Source organism: Patella vulgata, chromosome 2 (assembly GCF_932274485.2).
Source record: "Patella vulgata chromosome 2, xgPatVulg1.2, whole genome shotgun sequence".
Taxonomy (NCBI): Eukaryota; Metazoa; Mollusca; class Gastropoda; family Patellidae; genus Patella; species Patella vulgata.
In genome coordinates, this window is record NC_065880.2 from 31,740,603 (window position 1) to 31,762,549 (window position 21,947).

The 21,947-nt window shown below is 32.8% G+C and overlaps 1 protein-coding gene and 1 long non-coding RNA gene across 11 annotated transcripts in view; one reads left to right on the plus strand and one right to left on the minus strand.

Moving 5' to 3' along the window:
* Positions 1-19,252, minus strand: part of LOC126811865 (uncharacterized) — a 41,066-nt gene extending 21,814 nt beyond the window's left edge. The window contains exons 1-4 of the long non-coding RNA XR_008786062.1: positions 19,195-19,252; positions 18,684-18,781; positions 17,728-17,874; positions 16,272-16,408 (exon numbers count right to left, since the gene is read on the minus strand). This is a non-coding gene — a long non-coding RNA (uncharacterized LOC126811865). The remainder of the gene's footprint in view (positions 1-16,271; positions 16,409-17,727; positions 17,875-18,683; positions 18,782-19,194) is intronic.
* The window catches only part of LOC126811858 (RNA binding protein fox-1 homolog 2), a 109,739-nt gene that overhangs the window by 32,541 nt on the left and 55,251 nt on the right, over positions 1-21,947 (plus strand). The window contains exon 1 of one of the 10 annotated variants that reach the window (XM_050537837.2): positions 14,503-14,527. The exons of 8 other annotated variants lie outside the window; for them this stretch is intronic. Coding sequence is in view for 1 of the 2 variants with exons in the window: in XM_050537828.2 (XP_050393785.1) it covers positions 19,569-19,604 (36 nt within the window). In the remaining variant the exon portion in view is untranslated. Of the gene's footprint in view, positions 1-14,502; positions 14,528-19,389; positions 19,605-21,947 lie in introns of those variants that run through there. One more of the 10 variants, XM_050537828.2, reaches the window with a different exon arrangement.

Here is a 21,947-nt window from a genome sequence, read left to right on the forward strand (position 1 = left end):
TCTGTCTGTCCGTCTGTCTGTCCGTCACACTTTTTGGGACACAATAACTCTCTTCCTAATTGAGCTAGAATGTTCAAACTTGGTGTATGTGTTTATTAGGTCAATGCCTTGATGGAGTTCGAAGATGAGCATTTTCCGCTTAGTGTAAGCAGAGATAAGCAATTTGATTGGTTGATGCTTTGGGACACGATAACTCTCTTCCTAATTGGGCTAGAATGTTCAAACTTGGTGTATGTGTTGATTAGGTCAATGCCTTGATGGAGTTCGAAGATGAGCATTTTCCGCTTAGGGTAAGCAGAGATAAGCAATTTGATTGGTTGATGCTTTGGGACACGATAACTTTTAATTGAGCTAGAATGTTCAAACTTGGTGTATGTGTTTATTAGGTCAATGCCTTGATGGAGTTCCAAGATGAGCATTTTCCGCTTAGGGTAAGCAGAGATAAGCAATTTGATTGGTTGATACTTTGGGGCACGATAACTCTCTTCCTAATTGAGCTAGAATGTTCAAACTTGGTGTATGTGTTGATTAGGTCAATGCCTTGATGGAGTTCGAAGATGAGCATTTTCCGCTTAGGGTAAGCAGAGATAAGCAATTTGATTGGTTGATGCTTTGGGACACGATAACTTTAGTTCTAATTAAGTGAGATTGATGAAACTTGGTGTATAGTTTCATTACAGTAATACCTTGACTAAGTTTGATAATGAGCATTTTCTGCTCAGGGTAAGCAGAGCGATACGCAATTTGATTGGTCGAGACTTTGGAAAACAATAACTCTCCTACTTTGATTGTTAGACTATAAGTAAAGATATACTGTTTGATTGTTCAATACTTTGTAAAAGATAATTTGTGATAAATTTATATGTGTCCTCTAATTATTTTCCTATTTCGGCGGGGGACATCAGCCTCACTGTTGGCTTGTATTCAGTGTAAAATGTGGGGATCAAAAACTCAAACTTTAATGTTTTCAGACTTGAAAGAAATTCAGCAAAAAGTGAAATATAAGAATTTGTGAATTCTGTCGCGAACAGCTGAAAACTTTTAACCGTGCTCCGTACAGAAGGTTTAATCCAAGTTTCAAATATTTATTTGTTCTTTGCTGTGGGATTGAAGTAATGTAATTTGTCTTTCTTTCAATTTTTTTAGCTGAGAATACGATTTGAAATTTTAAAAACAAGTGTTTGTTATAATAGTGCAGATACAATGTAATACAAGTTGTTTCAATGTTTCTGGACGAATAACAAAAATAAACAGAATTTTTCAAAGGTCTTAAAACTTGGAATGAATTCAAAATAATGGAGTTGCAAAGTTCACTTTCTATTTTAGGTTTTTCTGAACAGTCATACATGTCTTTTTTATTTAGATTTAACTCTTTTTAACATTCATCATATATTTTTGATTCAAACTAAATCTTCAAATCCTTAGTTAAAGTTGAATTTTCACATGACAACTTTAGAGCGGATTATTTAAAATTCCGCGGGATATATTTGGATCTTTTCTCATGATAAATATTGATTTTAATCTAGTTATATCATGCTCGAAGAGGCATGTGAAAAATAAAGAAAAAAGAAAAGGCTGAGGCCAAAAAAATTTTTTTTTATTTCCAGTAATCTGACCGACCCATCACAAAATCTGCAGACTCTTAAAATTTATTTAGTGTCAAGAGAAATAAAAAACTTTTGTTCACCGACTGACCATTCAGAATACTTGAAGCCTACCGGATTCGTGAAAATTTCTATATTATTTGTTGTTATAAATGAATATAAATGTCTTCTTTGCGTCTGCAAAAGGGCCTTACTGTTCACACGAATTTGCTAACATATTTTGTATAGATTTACCCGTGCACATTCCAAAAAAAGCTCTAATCCTCACAACTTCTGTTCTAATAAATAACCAAACTGATCAGCAGTGAATATTCACAAGGCCGCTACAGTACAATCACTGAAAGGGATGACATCGGTGAGAGTTAATTAGCCCACAATAATTATTAATAAAATATTCCCTTTTGGCTATTTAAATAGCTTTTATTATCAAAATTTTTACTTGGTTAAAGACAAATGAAGAGCTGAATTGGCCGTAGAAAAGTAATTCCGGTAGCTCACACGTATTACCACATGCTCTTAAAAAACACACTGACCTTGATAGTTTTTAGTTGTAACACAATAACTTCGAAATGAAAATAAATATACAATTGTCCACGGCATATTTTTAACATTTATCGGTTTAAGACCATCTCTTAGCGCATTATGACCAATACTTCATATCTGATTGCCCTTTTATCGAAATTATAATAATCTTGTTTGCATTGTGTGTGACTGTAATAGAGGTAAAGCGGCTTTGTTCTAGAAAATTCTTATGACATAATGGACAATACATGGGTGTTCAAATAGAGTATGACTAACAATGGACCACTTCATGTCCTTGATAAGATTCCCACCTAACAATAAACTTTCATTATTCTACTACCATCATTAATTATCAACACAACAAATTTAGTTTCAGTCATTTTCCGTAGCCCTCTTGACCGGCATATACGGCCAACTTGGAACACATGGTTTGAAGTATACCTGGATAAAAAATATTTCCTATTTAGTGTAAATGGGTACATAAAACTGTCCGAACCAGTTTACGTTTCTACATCCTATGTAAATGATGCATGCACTATCAAAGCCAATAATCGACGCTGTGTGATGTAACATCGCACGTAGAATGCTTTTCAACTTAATAAAGGTCAGTCATATTACACAGAGTTAATAGAAGAAGGCTTTTGCATTACCTCTGTGAAACAGATTAATAAATAACAGACTGCAATTGAACAAAAACAGAGGCGAATATATATTTCAAACAGATGAATAGGATCTGCTCGATTGGTATTTAAAACAAGACAAGTTAAATTTATTATGGACCTATTTCGTACGACAGCACAATATGATTTTTAAATTTTTTATCGCCAGTTTTTTTTCTTGGAACAAAATGGCCTCCCAATCTATTTTTTTTTTTTAGCATAGAATGATTGAAATGCGTTCATTTGCCCCCAAATCATTATCTAGCATCTGGATAAATATTAAACGATTATCCAAGAACTCCATCCTCCAGTCTATACGTGTTTCATGTTCCACGACCGATATCCCGACACCATCTCAACCTAGCATGAAAATTGAAATCAAAGATTTTTGCATACAGTATTATAGGCTATGGTAGATCTACAGGTTGCCATAGAAAAATATTTCGGCTATGTTAAACTCATTCCTCTTTCTGTTTTTAAGACAAGATATTTCTAGATCAAAATTGTAAATGTTTATGATAAAAATTTGTTGTTGAGGAATATGAGATACAGTTTCTCAAACTAGCAGTAAATATTTGCTTGGCAGCTACTATCACTGATAAGGATGACATCAGGGTGAGGTGAGTTAATAACCCTTGATATTAACTCTTTTTCTTCTGCAAATTAAATTCTAAAACAATTTTTGAATGAAGGAAAAAAATATAAGTTTTTGAAATCTATCTGGGTAACAAAATGCGTAAAAGGGTCCAATTCTGCCCCGACCAGTTTGTATTACTATCTCCAATGTAAAAAACACATGTGTTATCAACACCACACTTGTATTGCATTGGTGTTAAACATTTGGATGAGACAGTTTGTATGAATTCTGTATTCAAAATTTCTTATTTAAAATTTACAAATTTCGCAGGAACCATTATCATCACTAACTGATGCAATGACAATGCCAGGTCAAACACAGCTTTGACAACTGACCTGTGCAGGAAAACGTCTAAAAAAAAAAACACTGATCAAGACTAAACAGTTCAAATAACATAGAAAAAGTCAAACAAGAGAAAGATTCTGCAATCTTGTTCATAGTGGATACATTAATATTATCATAGAGGAGTTCTTCATATTGTGACACAAATTTAAGGGAGTCCCAAAATGACCAGTTTAGTGTCAAGTAGATGTTAAACCCTATTTCTCTTATTAAATCAAAGGTCAGGCCTTGTTTATTAACGACCAGTTCTGTGTCATGTTGATGTTAAATGCAAATTTCTTTCACCAAGGCCAGACCTTGTTCATCAAAATGAAAACTATGCCTAAGCAACTTTATAACCGTCGCTTAAATACCTGAAAGTTACATTCCCTTTTATGGGATTTGCTTTTTTTTTTGGCCAATGTCACAAGAAATTTATAATTCTATATTTTGTAGAATGTTTCAAAAAGACAAATTGTCAGGTAGAATTGATTACCATCCCCCCAAATAAGTAGAAAGTGTATTTAAAAAGGGAGAAGATGTAGTTCTACCTGTGTAACAAGTCTGTTTGCCTGGGCTAACGACTTTATTTACCTTTGTTCTCAAGACAGGTGATAGTGGTCTTCTATCATTCGCTACTTGTCTTTCGATGACAGTCACTAGAGATCTTGAGTAAATATCACAATCCGATTGCATTACTGTAAACTCTTAAAATATCTTCAACATTCGCCCTTAACCATCAAATAAATGTCTATAAAACTCGTTCTTAAATCAGTGTTCGTCTCTTCCATAGATATATCAGAGAATATGACATAAAGCTGCACATCAAACACAGTTCAAATGATACAACACAGACAGTAGGCCAACATTTGGAGAAAAAAAAATCCCAAAACATCCCATGTAACAATATGTGATAAATAGGAAATATGTAAAATACTAAAATCTTCATTTCTTCAACTGTGGCAGTATGCCAAGTGAAGTTGGAGTGTACCACCCTGTCTTGAAAGACTGGTATCATATTTTGTTGTGATCAAATTTTATACAACCGTGAAATTCATGAACAAATGATCTTTAAAAAATCACAATTATAAAATTTGTATCTTGATAAAAACTAAATTAAGGTGCTAATATAGGGTCAATGTATTGGCATGAAATTGTCATGAATATGGTGGATGTGGTGTTCTACAATTCCATGTTTTCTTCTAGTCAATATAGACTTACAAAGTTTAATTGATTACAGCCAAACCTACCAAAGTCCTCCACCAAAAATGAAAAATATTAAAATGTCAAAGTAAATCCACCTTAATGATGAATGGTTTTATTAATTAAAGTAAACTAGTAAATCTTATAATCGTTGGTTTGTTCGAATAAATTTTATAATATCATTCTGCCAGATTGCAGTGAAGTTGATATGGGTTTTCTCGAAACATACATACATGAACAGTATTATTGACAAATAATAAAATCTTAAGTTGAGATTTAAACTGTATACTTTATCTAGGGAACGGATAATGTTACTTTTTAAGATGACGGAAATTTTTTATAATTGTGCAACACAACTGTCAAAAGCTTGCCACATGAGATTTCTCTCACAGATGAGCCTTTTGTTAAGTGATATGAGATGTTCTTGATATTTGTTCCTCATGCATAACACGCTTTATTTTCATAGAGCTTTCTCAAAAGTATTCTATTTGTAATAAATAATAACTTTTACACAATTGTTTTTCTGTCATTATTTTTCAATATTCTTGCTTATTGCATGTCACTTGCATTGACAATGACAGTTTAAGTGTGCTTTTGCATAATTTAGATGTTGTTTTAACAGCTATCGTTTTTTATTTGATGGATAATAAACTATTGTCCATCCATTAAATTGATTACAAAATGTTACTTATTTCTGAATTAATGGTGCAGGTAGTAAACAGACTTGGGACAGGGAAATATCGGTTGGAAACTGAGCTTAGGATGTTCATTTTTAGGGCGACTTGTTGCAAGCCTTGATATTTATAATAACTGAGCATGTTCATTTCTTGTTGATGTTCTACTTCTAGTATAGATTTACATTTTAACTATTGTATCATTGATCATACACTGAAATACATTACAATATGATATTGTTTTCATTCTCAACAATTTTTAACTTGATCATTGATCATACACTGAAATACATTTCAATATGATATTGTTTTCATTCTCAACAATAGACTTTGATTTGGAGTACCTGTCATGAATATTTATAATAATGTGTTATTAACTATATTCCACTTTTTAGCTGATGGATAGTAACATACCTAGAGATAACAGCCCAATCAATATAGAGATATAAGTGTCATTAAATAAATGTCTTTACAGATTTTCAGGATAACCATTAAATTGAATCACCGTCTTCAGGTTACATGTATGTAGGCACAATATGTTGGACAAGTGATGATTGATCAATGAACATCTAATCAGTTTCACGTCATCAGATACAACATACAAGGAATTGTTTTCATTGAATTAAGGCAAGAGCAAAATTTTTCTTTTCAAAGATTTGTTCAAATATGTGCATTTGACACCGCTTGTATGTCAGCTTTTTAAACTGTCTTTTACACAGGATGAAAGAGAAGGATAAATCTTTTGCTCTGGTATTAAATACAGGTAGAAGTGATTTTCATGTTTTATACAACATATTATATCTTGTCTAAATTCAGATTCTTGCAATGAGTTACCTCCCCTTTCACCACAAGCCAAACTTGTAAATATCCCACAGGTGAATGTTTATAATCCTGCTGGGATAGTGTGATATATCGTAAGTAGGAAAGTAGGAACCATATCAAAAATTTAGACTTACTAATTAATTTTATGCAAAGTTGCTTCCCCTGAAAATTGGAAAAGAAAGCCACCTTTCATAATGCAGGTGGTGATTATCTCCAAAGATAGTTGGATTTTCAGCAGAGAAAATTTATAGATTTTGGAACGTACATGTAGATTTGTGATCATTAATTTCTTCTTTATTACTATCTGATAATCTGAATTACAAATGTAGAAAAAAGTTATTTGGGATAAAACAAAAACAAAAGAATAGAAAATGTGTTTTGGCTCTCTGAATATTTGCTCAAACTTGCAATTTTTTTATTTTGAAGATTTGTTTTTGATAAATGGTGTATTATATGGAGACAATAGGTCGGCATACATTAAACAATGGAAGATCAAATGCAGAAAATCATAAATTTAAACTAGACTACAAATTTTATTGACTTACTGTAGACAAGTCAACATCAAGAATAGTTTTAGTTTATTTTTCATGTTTTGTTGTCCTTATTTCCGCAGTATTTTGTTTGTTGAGATTACAAAATAAGAAATGAGAATTAAGGGACTTTTCAATAAAGAATATTCTGTTGTTTTTCTTATTATTGTGTTTAACAAGTAAAAACGTTGGGCTATTTTGGGTATCAGCAAAGCAAAAATTCACTTCTCATGATTCAGTATTTTATTCCAAGATTAAGCCTGTGTCTTGAAATAAAATTAATTCAATACATCACGGATTTGAATATAATTTGAAATTTTAACAAGATATATTTTTAGGGATACTATTATTAATATTAATTTTTTTCTGTATTTTTACTGTCAGCAATTTTTCAGTGTCCTCAGGTTTGAAAATAATAAAACCAGTTTCATTGACTTCAACAAAAAGTTATTAATGGAAACGATACTTCAATTAATGTACTGTACTTGTTTTTGCCTTTGGCATATCTACTGATGTGATCAATTTTATTTATGATGATTGACGAATACATGTTATGAAGTAAAGATTCTAGTGTGCATTGTTATGGTTCATACATAAAGGGGGTCAAAATTTGTGAAATTGGAACGAAGGTATTTTTTTCAAAAAATGCCACAGTAATTCCGTCTTCTCTATGGCAGTTTTTATGTACACTAAGGGAAAACTTATAATATACTTTTGTCACTACAACATTTTTTCAACTGGGAAACTTTGATTGATAAAGATTATGAATAATAAATAAACTAAAAGCACAGCGTTTTAATGTTTTCATTTATAATGTCTATTCAGACACAACATCATTATTACAGAATTATTCCAGAATTCTCTCATCACAAACACCCTTAAATTGTTTAGGGCTTTACGCACTCTGCAGTCCATATGAATATCGTAATATGAATCCGTTTTATTTTTTCGAAATCAGAAGGCCTAAAAATTCTTGCTAGCCCGCGAATCTGCTTTGGCTCAGCGACACGAAGATTCATGCAATTCCATAATCCGTATCCACAATTCCACGAAATATAAGTATCATGGTACCGTACCAAATTTGCATTTTAAATGAATACTTCTCAGTTGAGGTGTTGGATTCTGATTCTAAAATATCCGTAATACTGTAAACTGGTTATCAAAAGACAACTTCACACCTGTGCATGACATTATAATACATGTACCTGGTGCGGCGGAATGTAACGCCCCCTGGAATTCCTTTCTCACATCCCGTCTATTATTACACTAAAAATTATATTATGACACATTTTCCCGACCTAGTTATTTGATTTGGTCAAATTTTCCAGTAAATTATTCATAGCCTTTATTTCTGGAAATTGTTATGAACTTTTTAAATGATTAAATACACCAGACAACGAGCCGTGTACATTTCCATTCCAGCCACCAGCACGAGATGTTACGGTAGAATTAGGTCAGATGGCTTGGGAGATACGTGTTTTATTTATTTAGATATGAATACTTCATAATGCTATAAAATAGTGTCAAACAGATGAAAACATGCATAGATGGTGTGAAATTCATTGTTATAAAACTGGCTGCTATTTGACTTCCAACTATCTGATTAACCGTAGGATGATACGACTGAACGAATGCAGTCACGAGAACAAAACAATAAATTCCTACTATCGATTATGCCGTGGATTACGCAGGTATACAACGGCGATTTCAGTGTCAATAATTTATTTTCTATGGCAATTTCGCTAATTACTATGGCAATTGCCGCGGGTGCCGTCGTGAATTTTGACCCCTGTACATATGCCAAAGTGGGCCCAAAGAACTTAAAGTGTTTCATAGTCAATGCAAAATAACTACACAACAAAACAGAGATGAAGTGGTCTGTATCAACTGGGCTAATGAAGCTGGGCATACTCCTTACTGTGTTCATTGAGGGAAATTGTTCCTGAACAGCAGGCTTTGAGGGTGCTCGATTGTCAGTCCAGACTTCGGAACGTCAAAAATTGACAGAATTGCAATCAAGTGATAGAGAATTCAGCCCTGTCACAGTTTTGCCAGTCCTGACAGCTGAGGTGGTGTGAGTAGAATCAGCATGTATTTTAGGTAACAAATATTTTTCAGCTTTAATACTTGGTTGAGATATTTGTTTATGCAGTCGGCACATGCATTGTACTCCGAAACTCTCCTTTTCACTTGATTGACACTATTTGGAATTGAGAGAATTTAATTCTGGAACATTCACTCGAGTATTTTGATTTCTGTCAAAAGATTTTTATATGCCCACATTAGCTTGTTCTCTGTCCATCTCTTGTCCATGTGAGCATGTCTTGCATAGCAACTGCTTGTTTAACATGATACCATTGGGACAAACGTAGTAGAACTATTAGCAAAGGGAAATTGCACAACTAGCGGCCAGTCCTTCAGGGTTATCGAAGATACTGTCAATAAAGTTGAAGAAAACACTGATTAGCCTACTTTTGTATTATTTAACTTTATTTAACACTCTGTCAGTGTACTTAAAACACAATTTAGAATGCGTGACAACTAAGACCAAAGAGCACTCGGACCAAACTAATTTTACGAAACTGTTTTGTCCGGCGCTATAGTTGCCCTGCAGTATTCAAGTTATGCAATGATACAATGTTGCATACATCTCCTGACATACAAGTACCGATAATTAATGCAATGAGACTAGCGGTACATAAAAACATGATCATATATACAGTCCATGATAAAAACAACTAAGAGTCGGACATTCTATAAGTCTCATGGGTCAATTTCCCATCAACATCTATAGTGCCGTACATGACGGTAAAGTAACATTGTATTCTATTGGCTGATTAAAGACTTCTCTTCTATCCAGTTAAAACAAGCCTTACATTTATAGCATTTGATATATATCAGAATGAAAACGAAGGTTGATATGTTTGGTGGATATGGTAGCGTCAGAATTATAATTGAAAAGTCAATAGCTCGAACGTATGCAATTTGAAAATAAACAAAAACTGAAGGTAGTTTATTAACCTCAATATTAAGTAGAACAATTTAGCTAATATGCGTAAGTCTTTAATGGCTCCCCCGATTAAAAGTCGAGATGCATTGAGGCGCAGGAGCAAAAGTGCAATCTTAAAAAAGTTAAACATGAAGGACTGACTAGCCCTTCACAATTACAATAGAAAACAAAAATAACCTGAATGCCATGATGGATACAAAACTGTTAGCTACATGAGCTGAAGGATTCTCTAGAGATAGGTTGCCAGGCAACGAAATATACGCCCACAGCAGCTTAATCGTCCATGCAGTCAACAAGTGTAATTTTTACTTTCGTCAGCAATGAAACATTTATAAAATACACTAAAATCTGATTAAGAGTAACAACTCATTAAGTAATTAGCAGAAAATCATTAGAATTTGTTTGGCCCATGGCGCATGCTAACGTTTAATATACAAAACATTTGATATCATGGATTAAGCTGTTCAAGTTATCAAAAATCATTGAAAATCAATACACATGTACATGTTCGTCTCAAAACCTTAAAACTGTGTGTATCAACCTAAAGTCAATCGAAACGATTATATATAGGCGTAAACATGGTGTAAAAGTATGAAATCAATCAGATGATAACTATGGTCTTTAAAGCATCCACAAGATTTTTCGGAATGATCAAGGGCCATAACTCTATAATTGGAAATCGTTCAAAATCAATACGATTCATTATCTGATGACCTTAAACACTGTGTATACATTTAAAGTCAACTGGATATTAACTTTAGCCTCTAGAGCATCCACAAGATTTTTGAATGTGATAAAGGGCCATAACTCTGGCAGTAATTATCGGAAATCGTTGAAAATCAATAGGCTTCTTCGTCTCATGACCTTTTACACTGTATATTAAACATACATTATGCAAGCGCTAAATCTGCCTCTTGCATGTCTTTCTTTAGGCCAGAAATGTTATCTAATCTCCCATAATGTATCTTTAACTTTAGCCTCGAGAGCGTCCACAAGTTATTTCAAAGTGATCAAGGACCATAACTCTGGCAGTAATTATTGGAAATCGGTGAAAATCAAAAGACTTCTTCGTCTCATGACCTTAAGCACTGTGTATAAATTTAAAGTCAATCGGATATATTTACTTTAGCCTCTAGAGCGTCCACAATCAATTGTGGACACCGGACGGACGAACCAACCAATCGACCGACGGACGAAGGGGGCGACCACAATATACGACAAAGCACAATTTAACAATTATAGAGAGAGAGAGAGGAAAAAAAACCCGCGAGGTTGGACAGGAGGTTGAACAGGCGACCCTACTCCTTGTCACGTACATCCGAGGAATCGAAACCACGCAAGTTAACTGAATGACAGACTTTATGATACAGCGCACACGTGCTAACCATTCAGCCATCCAACCCCCCTAAAAGCAAACAAAAATGAAGTATTGATATTAAATGTTATTAAATAGATTATTGCTAAACCATTACTGTTGAAGAAATTACATGTAATGATCATTGGACCCCATTGGAAATAAGCAACGGATGTTATATACGTCAGGCTTTATGGGCTATCCTAAGTAAAGGTCTCTTCATGACACCATAGCTATCATATTTCTCTATGCTTGTCTCATATGGCATCCCACATTACAATGTAGCACATAGTTCTTATTTTCATATACATGTACATATCTGTATTTATTGTTGTCACTTTCCCAGTCACTTTCCCAGTCGTGTAATGCGACACTACATGTAGTTCTTATTATAATACATTAATTTATTGTCATGTTGTAACCTTTACTTGAAGAATAAATAAATAATAAATAAATAAATAAAAGGGTTATTGCTGTTTTGACTACATATGATTTATGGATTAGAAGATGTAAATAATGGCCCACTTTTAAAGTCATTGACATACATTCTGATGTGTTTTGGTCTACATATTTAACCATTGATATATACATAAAAACTATGATTTATATCATTCACATTCCTTTTGTAGTAACCTATTTTTTTGGTTGATAACTCTCTTCATTACAAATTTATTACTTGCCTAACCTTGAGTTTTCTCAGGTTTCTCCACATAAAGAAATTATAGAATTTGGATGGATGTATTACATCCTCATCCTGGGATGTGGGGGTGGCCCGATGGTCTAATGCATGCATTTTAGCTTACAAGGTCTGTCATTTCAATTCCCAGCTTGTACACGACAAGGGGTAGAGTCGCCTGCCTCACCTCATGAACTATCACTGTGTCCTCCAATTACCCTTTCACTACTAAGAAGAGCCTTACATGTAAGCAAATTATTGAAATAAAATTGATTTATATTTTTTTAGTTTTGATATGATCTATTTTGTTTCAAGTGGATGTTAAACCCCCTTTGTCTCTGCTGAAATGATTGAAAAACTTAATTTAAAAAATCTAAAAAAAAGTTACCAAACATGATATCTAATTTTCCTGGAAAGTGGGATAGTTTTGCTAATTTTGTGTCAGGGTAATAATTTGTCCTTAAAATGAGGGTAAAATGAATAACATTCGAGAGAGAGAAGGTTGATTGAAGTGTATTTGTACTAATGGGTGCCATATTAGTATAACATCTTTTAATGTGCAATTCAATATAAGATTGGCTAGGAAGTTTGTGTAATTTGTCAGTATATTAATAAAACGTAGCAAATATTAGGGGAAGTATCAAGCTTTTGATGAAGTAATAAGAGTTGCTCTTCTATTTTACGCTATGTACAGTGGAATTTCACTGTAGCACGGTTGCAATAACACATGTTGTAAAATGGGGCAGTTCATGGCTCACATTTGAATCCTATTTAACTGCCTTGATTGACTGGCAGGGAAATTGACTGACTGACAATTTATGTGATATAAAATTTGAATTTGCAAGAATTTCACCTGAATACACTATAAAATACAGTTAAATTTATAGTTTTTATGTGTTAAAATACTTGAAACTTAATTTATAAATTTCAACTAAAAAAGGCATTACATGATAGGCTACATCTTGATAGGAAACCTGCTATAACATGGTGTGGTCAGTGGGCCCTAATAATTACAGTGTTGTAGTGGAACCTCAGTGTTCTAGACTGCTGGCCATTTCACTATACATTTATTTCTGTTTTAAAAATATTTCGGAATGTGTTTTCTCTACACTGTGGTTTATTCTATCTGTGTTCTGTTGTGCAGTTCTCCAGCACAGTCCATTCATTCATATGAATAAGGATTATTCCAGACTTCTTAATGAGTTCACCATGATTTCAAATACCCTGCATATGTTTACACAGATTCTGATCCAAAAAAGGACTAGATTGTATTAGTCATCTTGACAAACAATTAACAAAGACGCCAAGACTCAAACAAATAATTAGAACCGATTGATTCTCTTTGTGTAAAACTATAGATAATTTTAAAGGGAAGCTAACAGGAAAAATTCACAACTACACACACAGCATCATGGACAATAAAATTTGAAAAAAAAAAAAAAAAAAAAAAAAATAATACCCAAATTTTCAGATGAATGTTTTCAAGCTCGTAGCTACATGAACCAATCAAAGTACTTTTAAACTGACTACAAATGAGAGGGCCCATTATATTTGAAAAATTGATACGAATTGGGATTGAAGTGTTGAATATAATGATTGTTGGCCATCTCCTATATAATATTTAACAATTTTGTTTAATTTATATATATTAAAGAGTTGAAATCATCTTTAAATTAACAATAGAGGGTTTTTAAAATGGGGGGGTTTGCAATTAGTGATAGTAATAGATGAAGCGTGTTTAAAATGAGGCTATTGTGTTATAAACTAGGTTTGAGTGACTCTATCAGATGAGTCAGGACATCTTTCACAAAGTAGAGTTTTCTATAATCCATTGTTCATGATGATAACAATAAACTGCATGTTCACTACAAGTTGGCAACACCCCCTTAAGATAATAACTAGCTTTGATTATCCAGTACATACTTAGTGCAGGACATGTATTGTCATAAGGTATTTAGAAATATATTTTTTTAGCCTTTTTATTTTATATATGATTTAGAAATCAATAAGATATTTCTTCAAACAAGATGTTTTAATTGAAGTTCCTAAAGAAATGTCTTGTGTGGATATATTATAATTCTACACAAAATCATTAGATTCAGTTATTCTCTGGATAATTGAGCCTACTATTCAATTGTCTGATTCATTATCACCATAGACCTGATTATCTATGACTTATTTTATTGTCATGAAAAACTTGCCTGGATGATCAAGAATAATCTTTACACTAAAAGACATCTGGCCCAAGCATCTGCCGTATATTGTGAATCGCTTTATGATAGAGAAAGCCAGTGACAGTGTTCTGTTTTGTGTGTCACAAAGTTTATGTTTTTTCTTGTTTTATAAATCTTGCATATCTCATCGACAACGCATAGTTTTATGATAAAGAAAAGTTTGTTTTCCATAAACACAAGTGTTAAAATATTTTATCATTTTAGAAATATTGCATAAGCTTATAGATTTTCTTACAGAAGACAAATTGTGTGACTTTTCTGAATTTGGTAATTAATTTACGGTAAGAGAATATTTTAAATTTATTTTTGGGTCCTATACTGAAGACAATAATGTGAGACATTTGTTGTACATTTTTCTTCTCCAGTGTATCATTCATTACTGGGTGTTCAGATTTCTTGAGTTCCTTTTTTTGATCAAGTTTGTAATAGATGAATAGTTTGTTAAATTTATTATGCTATTGGACACTTCAGTGGTTAGAGTACAATATTAATGTAATATATAATGTTCATTGTTTGGCCTTTAGAGTTGCCCTGTGACTGTTGTTTCAACACCAAGGCCACAGTACTACTTTATAGGAGTCATTTCATCACCTGATAAAATATGTTTTGGCCTGTGATGGTCTTAAATGTAAGACATGGTTCAGTCCAATAGACATGGTGTTGCTTGAAAAGTGCATGGTGAGGCACTACAAAAATAGGCTGTGGGAAACCCTACTAGACAATATTCAGTCATTTTCCTACCTTATTATATTTTAGAGATTTGTTCTTGTTACATTAAATTTACCTTGCACCATCCATCCTACAGATTCAACACACTACCAGAGAAAAGATCAAAGGTAGAAACATGCAATTTTAGACATAATGGCCAACAGCACTTCCATATCCCACCTTGTCAAAAAGTTTAAGATTTGTCAGGTCTTAAGAGGTAAAGACATTATGTATGGTTTTAGTCGTAGCTGACAAAAAGTCAGGCACTTCTGAGATACTGACACTTTTATTTTATTAAACTTTGTGCCAGATATGTATTTATATATAGATACTGTATCAATAAAAACGCACAATGAAATACAAATCGATGCAGAAGAGATTTTATTTAACTAATGTTTCAAAATTTGTCACTTTAAGTTATCATAATTTCTCAAACCATGTTTGACAGATCATTGTTTGATAAATGAGTGTATTATTATGGTATCCTTGTATTGATATCAATGTTTGTTATGTCATAAATTCTTTTCAGAAAGGTCAAACAATTGATATTAACTGGCAGTTAAGTGACAATTTCTGGGGAAAGATACAATCACAGATTGGATGTCATGCACAAGTTTCATTGAGTGATAGTCTTAATTTGTTGATGAAATTTGCATTTAACAATAGAAATTGGTGTATGTATGGGACCCTATTTAATAGGAAGGGTCAGGGATGTAAAATGTTTGCCAGTCTGTACTGACATGGAAATCTCTTATTAGTCTTTCTTGACCTCAAGCCTAATAATATGAGTGATATCTTATTGAAATATGTTTGGTTTAAATATATTTTATAAACCATGAATAAGTAATGCCTTAATACCATCATATGAGTGAAATGTTTGGCGCCTAATTACCCCCAAATTCTCTTGAATTGTTCACCAAGTTACCTTTTATTTTATCTTATCCTTTGTTTTCTTTTCTAGTTAAAATAAAATCTATTTGTTTTAGAATTAATTCATCATAAAGCTCTTCCATTTTTGAAGAGTGATTGATGGCCACTGAAATTTCTTTTTTTATTGGTTTATTTTATTTTCATTTTTTCTGTCATAATCATATGACTGATAGTTTTGGCTTTTACTCATTTGTAGTGAATAACTGGGATTGTGGGAATGTTTACCTCTGATGATTTACAATTTTCCTAAGTAAATTGACTAACAAAGTATTAATGTTCATGTAATATGCCTAAAACATGTGCAAATTCATTAAGCAACAGTCTATTCAATGGTTTTCATTATTAAATAAAGAAAATTAAATTTTATTGACTTATGTCTTACCTTACCAGAGAGAAAGATCTAGGCTTAAAATTCATTTTTTCAACCATTTTGAAAATGTGTAGATTTCTTTCCTGTTTAAAGTGTCAATCAAATCAAATGTCGTCTGCTGAACAATCTGAGCAAAAACCATTTTCCTAGTCAGCTTAACAAAAAGAGTAATCAACTTTTTATTATGTACCCTATTTTTGAACAAAACCAGAAAATCTTCAGGGACATCTACCCTGATGAAGGGTTGGACATCCTAGATAAGAATTTGTGGGTAAGTTGAGAACAGTACCTTCTGAAGGTACTAAGCTTAATGGAGTTGTCTCCCTTTCAATAGCCCATTGCACATAATGTCCAGCTACATTTTCCCCTTGTTTATAATTCAAACTAATACTAAGTTAAAGATGCAATGTGAGCAGCTAAAGTGTTTAAAAATTTAGGAAATTTATTTACTTTGCTAATAATTATTTCCATGTCCCAAAAGAAAGGAAAATTATTCATTCACATAAAGAAACATCTGTCATCTCTGAAAATTCTCAACTTTTGACTTTGTGAATTAAGAAAATAAAGAAATTGTATTTACAATAACGCAGTGGATATTCAGCCGTCCGACGGTTCTTGACTTTATTTACTATTTAGCCGTCACTTCCGTTTGACATGCGCAGTTGTCTGATTCCTGGACTAGTGGTTTTCGCTTTGGCAATGATGCTGGCTATTTCAACTCGTGGCCTGTTTTACCGTCTGACATTAATTACCGTCTCACGACAAATTTTATATTATCCTAACCCTAACCCTGCTCGAAAAGAGAAGAGTCAAATTCGCTTCCAATTACGCCCAAAACATCATTTTAGTAAACGCACTAGCCGTCAACATCTTCTTCGGTCGCCATATTTAATCACGCGATAAGGGTGTGAGATCTTGCGAGAATCGGACAACTGTGCATGTCGAACGGAGATACGGCTAAATAGTAAATAAAGTAAGGAACCGTTGGACGGCAAAATATACACTATGTTACAATAATCAAATTGGTAGGAATATAAGAGAAACATAAATCTACAGGGAAATTAAATTTTTAAGTTATTAAGAGTATTTTGAAATTGTTTAGGAAATTGCATTGAACAAAAGACTCCTTGGGCATATCATTTCTGAAAAAAAGGAAACAAAATTATTTCCATTTGACACTAATAAAAGGGCACAATTTGATTGACCATATTTGCTGTAAGGTGGAGATAACTATCAGCATGTGAACAGATCATATTTCTTGAGAAATGTTGAAAACAATTTTCTTCTAGAAATGTTATCTTATCAATCCATAGGCAGGAATTTATTAAAAGGTTAGAAAAATGTTACTTGAAGTTGATATGATATGCTTATCGAAATACAGAAAAAGAGAGGATGATTATTTATTTCTGGAAACATATTCCTATATTTGATTAAATATGTTCTTTGTAAACATGTTTGCTTCTCTGCACTTACCTTACATCAATTTCTGGCAGTGCTGCTTTTACATTTCTGGCAGTACTGTTTCTTTGACATGACCAATTTGTATAGACAACTGTCGACAATAGTTAATAACATGGCTATAAATTTCATATTTTGACAAATAAATTTGAGATGGTCAATCTGGAAATAAAAAGAATTAATATGTTAAATGAACACAGACATTTAATGCAGGTTTAGATTATTTTCCAATTTGTTTTTTTGTAATTTAAATGTTCCTTTACACAATTACTTCACTGTTCACAATTACATCACTTTCACTATTCACAATTACTTCACTGTTAAGAACCAGGTTTAAAAAGTTTTTGAAGATTGACCTTGACTTGTTTTTAGATTGTAGCTTTCTCACTCTTACACAAACAGATGTAAAATTAAATGAATAAATATAAGTTTTGCAGATTTGACTTCATAAGATTAATAATGAAATGGGATATTTTTGTTCCAATAGGGAATCTAATCTTCAGTCATTTCAGTGGAATAATGTATGTCAAGTCAACTCTAATAAACAAAGCATGTAGTTTGATCCACTGTGAAACTATTGTTAAATATGTGCCTACTATATTAACTGTTTTCTATGCACCTCTTTCCTTGGTGTGTCCCCTTTCATAAGTCTTGTATATCTATTGGGGGGGGGGGGAGGGGGCGGCTGAATGGTTAACGCGTATGTGTATTGGATCTTAAGGTCTGTCATTGAGTCAAGTGGCGTGGTTTCAGTTCCCTGATTATACATGACAAGGAATGGGGTCGCCTGTCCAACCTCATGGGTTTTCTCCAGGTCCTCTGTTTTCTCCCACTACTGAAGACCCCTACGTGCAAGCGAATTATTGAAATATTTATTAAGGGCCTACTTCAGTTTGAATAATAGCTAGTTAGTCTCAGATGATCTACTAGAATCTACACAGAAAAGACAAGTTGATAAAGATTGTTCATACACTAGCTAGAACAAATTGTTTTTAGATTTGTGTAGCCTTTCAGGATTCTAGGTTCTGCACTTCATTCCAATCAGTTCACAGGGTCAAGGCAACCTGTTCTAAGAAAATGCAATGGTAAATATATAGTCACAAACATGGTGGCCTGATGAGAAAAACATCAGTTATATCCACATGCATTATCCAGATGTCTTGGAATAAGACTTTTTCCTTAGAATAATTGAAATAAATTTTAAGATGGTGAATTATCTTAAAATTGTTCATTCCTGATGCATTATGTTTGAAGTATATATTTAATTCAAAGTTTCATTCCAAGCATTTACTTTTGTACTTGTAATAATATCAGCACATGGCTTAGAACTAATAATCCCTAAGGCTACAAGAGCATGAAACATTCGAATATTAAATTTTTGAAAGTGACATTTTTTTCACCAAGGTTGTAATAGTGCTGAAAAAACGAGTTTATAAATGAAGGTAGCAGACGATCAGCATAATGATTTCAAACAGTAGCAACCTGGGAATCGGATGTATGTCATGAAAGAATGAAAGAAGTTTGGTACACTTAGCCTTCTAGAATACAGCCAATATGGCTGGTGTCAGGGGTATCACATTACACAAATGGTTCCTATCAAAACTTGCAGTTGCACTTCTAACCAATCAAATTGGGGAATGGTATGAACTTTAACCTTTGATCCCATGAAGTTAATTTACAGCAGATAATGCCTCGTGTAGTGTTCCACGTTCCAAGCTGACAAGTCTTAGCCTAGTTTTCAAGACACTACATTTACAGTATACCGCCATTTTGTATATTGCTTTCAATCCGTCCAGAAGTTCAGAAACTAAAGTTTTACAGAAACGTTTTATTTTGTTGAAGTTTTATCATAATCCATGATGTGGCCATCACCTCTAACAGCTAATCATTTGGTAAATATTTTAAATATATTTTTTCTTTGAGATAATATCTCATGTTATGTTTTAGGTTAGGTAGGAAATAGTTTGGAAACATGTATTTCAGACATAGTTCTTTCAGCCATTTAGTTACCCTACAGCATTTGGGAGTTAAAACTGACACAAGTTTTAGCAGTACATCATTATTATAATGATCTTTAATTTCAACTTAAAATATAACTTCAAGATACTTTAAAATAGTATTATGGATAGATTACTGGGGCCAGTTAATGGTAGTTTGGGTTGTCTTTGGGAAATCTGATAAAAGTGATAATGGCTTTTTCTCATTTGGGGGGATTTTTTTTTTTTATTTGTTTATTTTTAATTTTTAAACTTTGATAACATTTAGTTATATTTAAATTAATCTTTCAGTACAAAAGTAAGCCAAATAATGAATCATTTAGGATCCTAGAAATGAATTAACACTGTATATGAAATGTTGGCACTGTCGATGTCTATGATTGATTACCTACAGGTAGACCTTAAGTGTGTCCAAAATTTTCTGCAGCCTCTTCTGGTCATTGCAAAGTTTATATCATAAACACCAAAATAATTTCCATGTTTTACAGTTTTGACTGAACTCACATAATTCACTGGATTACAAAACCAATTATGAAAAAGTAATCATCAGGAATTGACATGCTATTAATTAAATGCTATTCATTTTATTTGCGATAAGAAGCATCCATGCCATTAAATTACCTTTATGAGGGAAGAGTGCTGCTGTATAACTGTAAAATGGCTGAGTTATGAGGCAGTCTTTTAGTCCCCTGGGAGATTAGATCTTATTTAATGTTTATCAATGGTTATTCTGGTATCTAAATTCAGCAAGCTATAAACTTACAGATGTCTGGATCTTCTCTGTATTAAGCTCTTCTCAATGCAGAGCTGTGCAGAGGGGATTGACTATATTTCAAGATTCAACTCCATGTTTATGCATGATTGAGTTTGAATCCACTACATTCAACAGTTTCCTTTGATTTTAATTTATGCTCACCTCCCACCCGGATATCATAAACTCCTGATTTTGACATTGCAAAGGAAGACTTTTAAGTTGGGTCTACCAGATTCTTGTCCTGAATAAAGTCTGAACCAGAATCTTGTCCTAAATAAAGGGTGTGCTGGGTTCATTATAGTCATCAATATTGTGCTGTCATCTGTATTCTTATACTGTTAATTGTTTATTGTCTGGCTTGTAATATACATGTAATTATTTTAAGTTACCCTTATGACTTTTTAAAATGGCTTACTTGTCAAAATGACCTACATATTGTTGGAGTAAATGAAAGTAAGTTTAATGAATATTACTGTCATTTAGAACTGTTAATGTTGATCTATTGTGATCTAAAATCATGGCTTTTTGTCTATCAAATATATTAGTTGTCTAAATGCTAATGATCGTGATGTAAAGATTAAGACATAAGCTTTTGTGTTCTAGCTATAGGCTTTATTATAAGAATTATGTCAATTGTAACATGTTACACATTTAATGAGAATTGCAGTGCCAGTAGACACTAAGACAGTATTCACAGGCCTCTCAAATCTAGCCAAAAATTGCAATTGTCACGCAATTAGACGTGCATCTATGAATATAGGATCGGAATAGTATGCCTTATGAATCATCCTATTCTTGTTCAGTTTTTAAGGTTTTTTTTTTAATTTAAAGCCTATAATGAGCATGCACAAGGATCAAGGAATCGATGGTTAGTGATAGAATGTGGAGTTTCTTTCTGGGACATGAGACTTGTAATATCAAGACTGTCTATGACTAGAGCAGCTGTTGTAAATTCAGACAAGACATCTTCTTTTTATTGAACTACCAAAGCAATCATTCATATGCAGTTGTTTAATTGATGTAACTATGTATAAAATTAATATTTATCATGAACAATATGCAAAGAATGGTATGTGGTCTCACCAGTATCTGCTGACCGCAACATGTCGTCACAAAACAGACTGTTGCGGTAGACTATAACTTGAGATAGAAGAAGCTGAAAACATGCTTTTACAGTACTGACGCCTGTATGCAGAACCAATTTTTATAAAGTCAAACATTTTCCAATCATAACAAGCAAAGAACTCTTTAGAATGCACCAAATTGGCCAGAATTTAATCAAATAAATGAAACTCTGCCATACTCACCCAACGGTAATCCCTTTTCATTAGTTCATACATGTAGGCAATCTTATTAAAGGGCCAATCCCGATAATTTTTTGGAGAATAAAACTTCCTAATTTTGTGTTAAAATCCCTTAAAATCCTCAACCTAAGGGCAACTAACTCAATATTTATGATATGTTTTCAAACAACTTAAACCTGT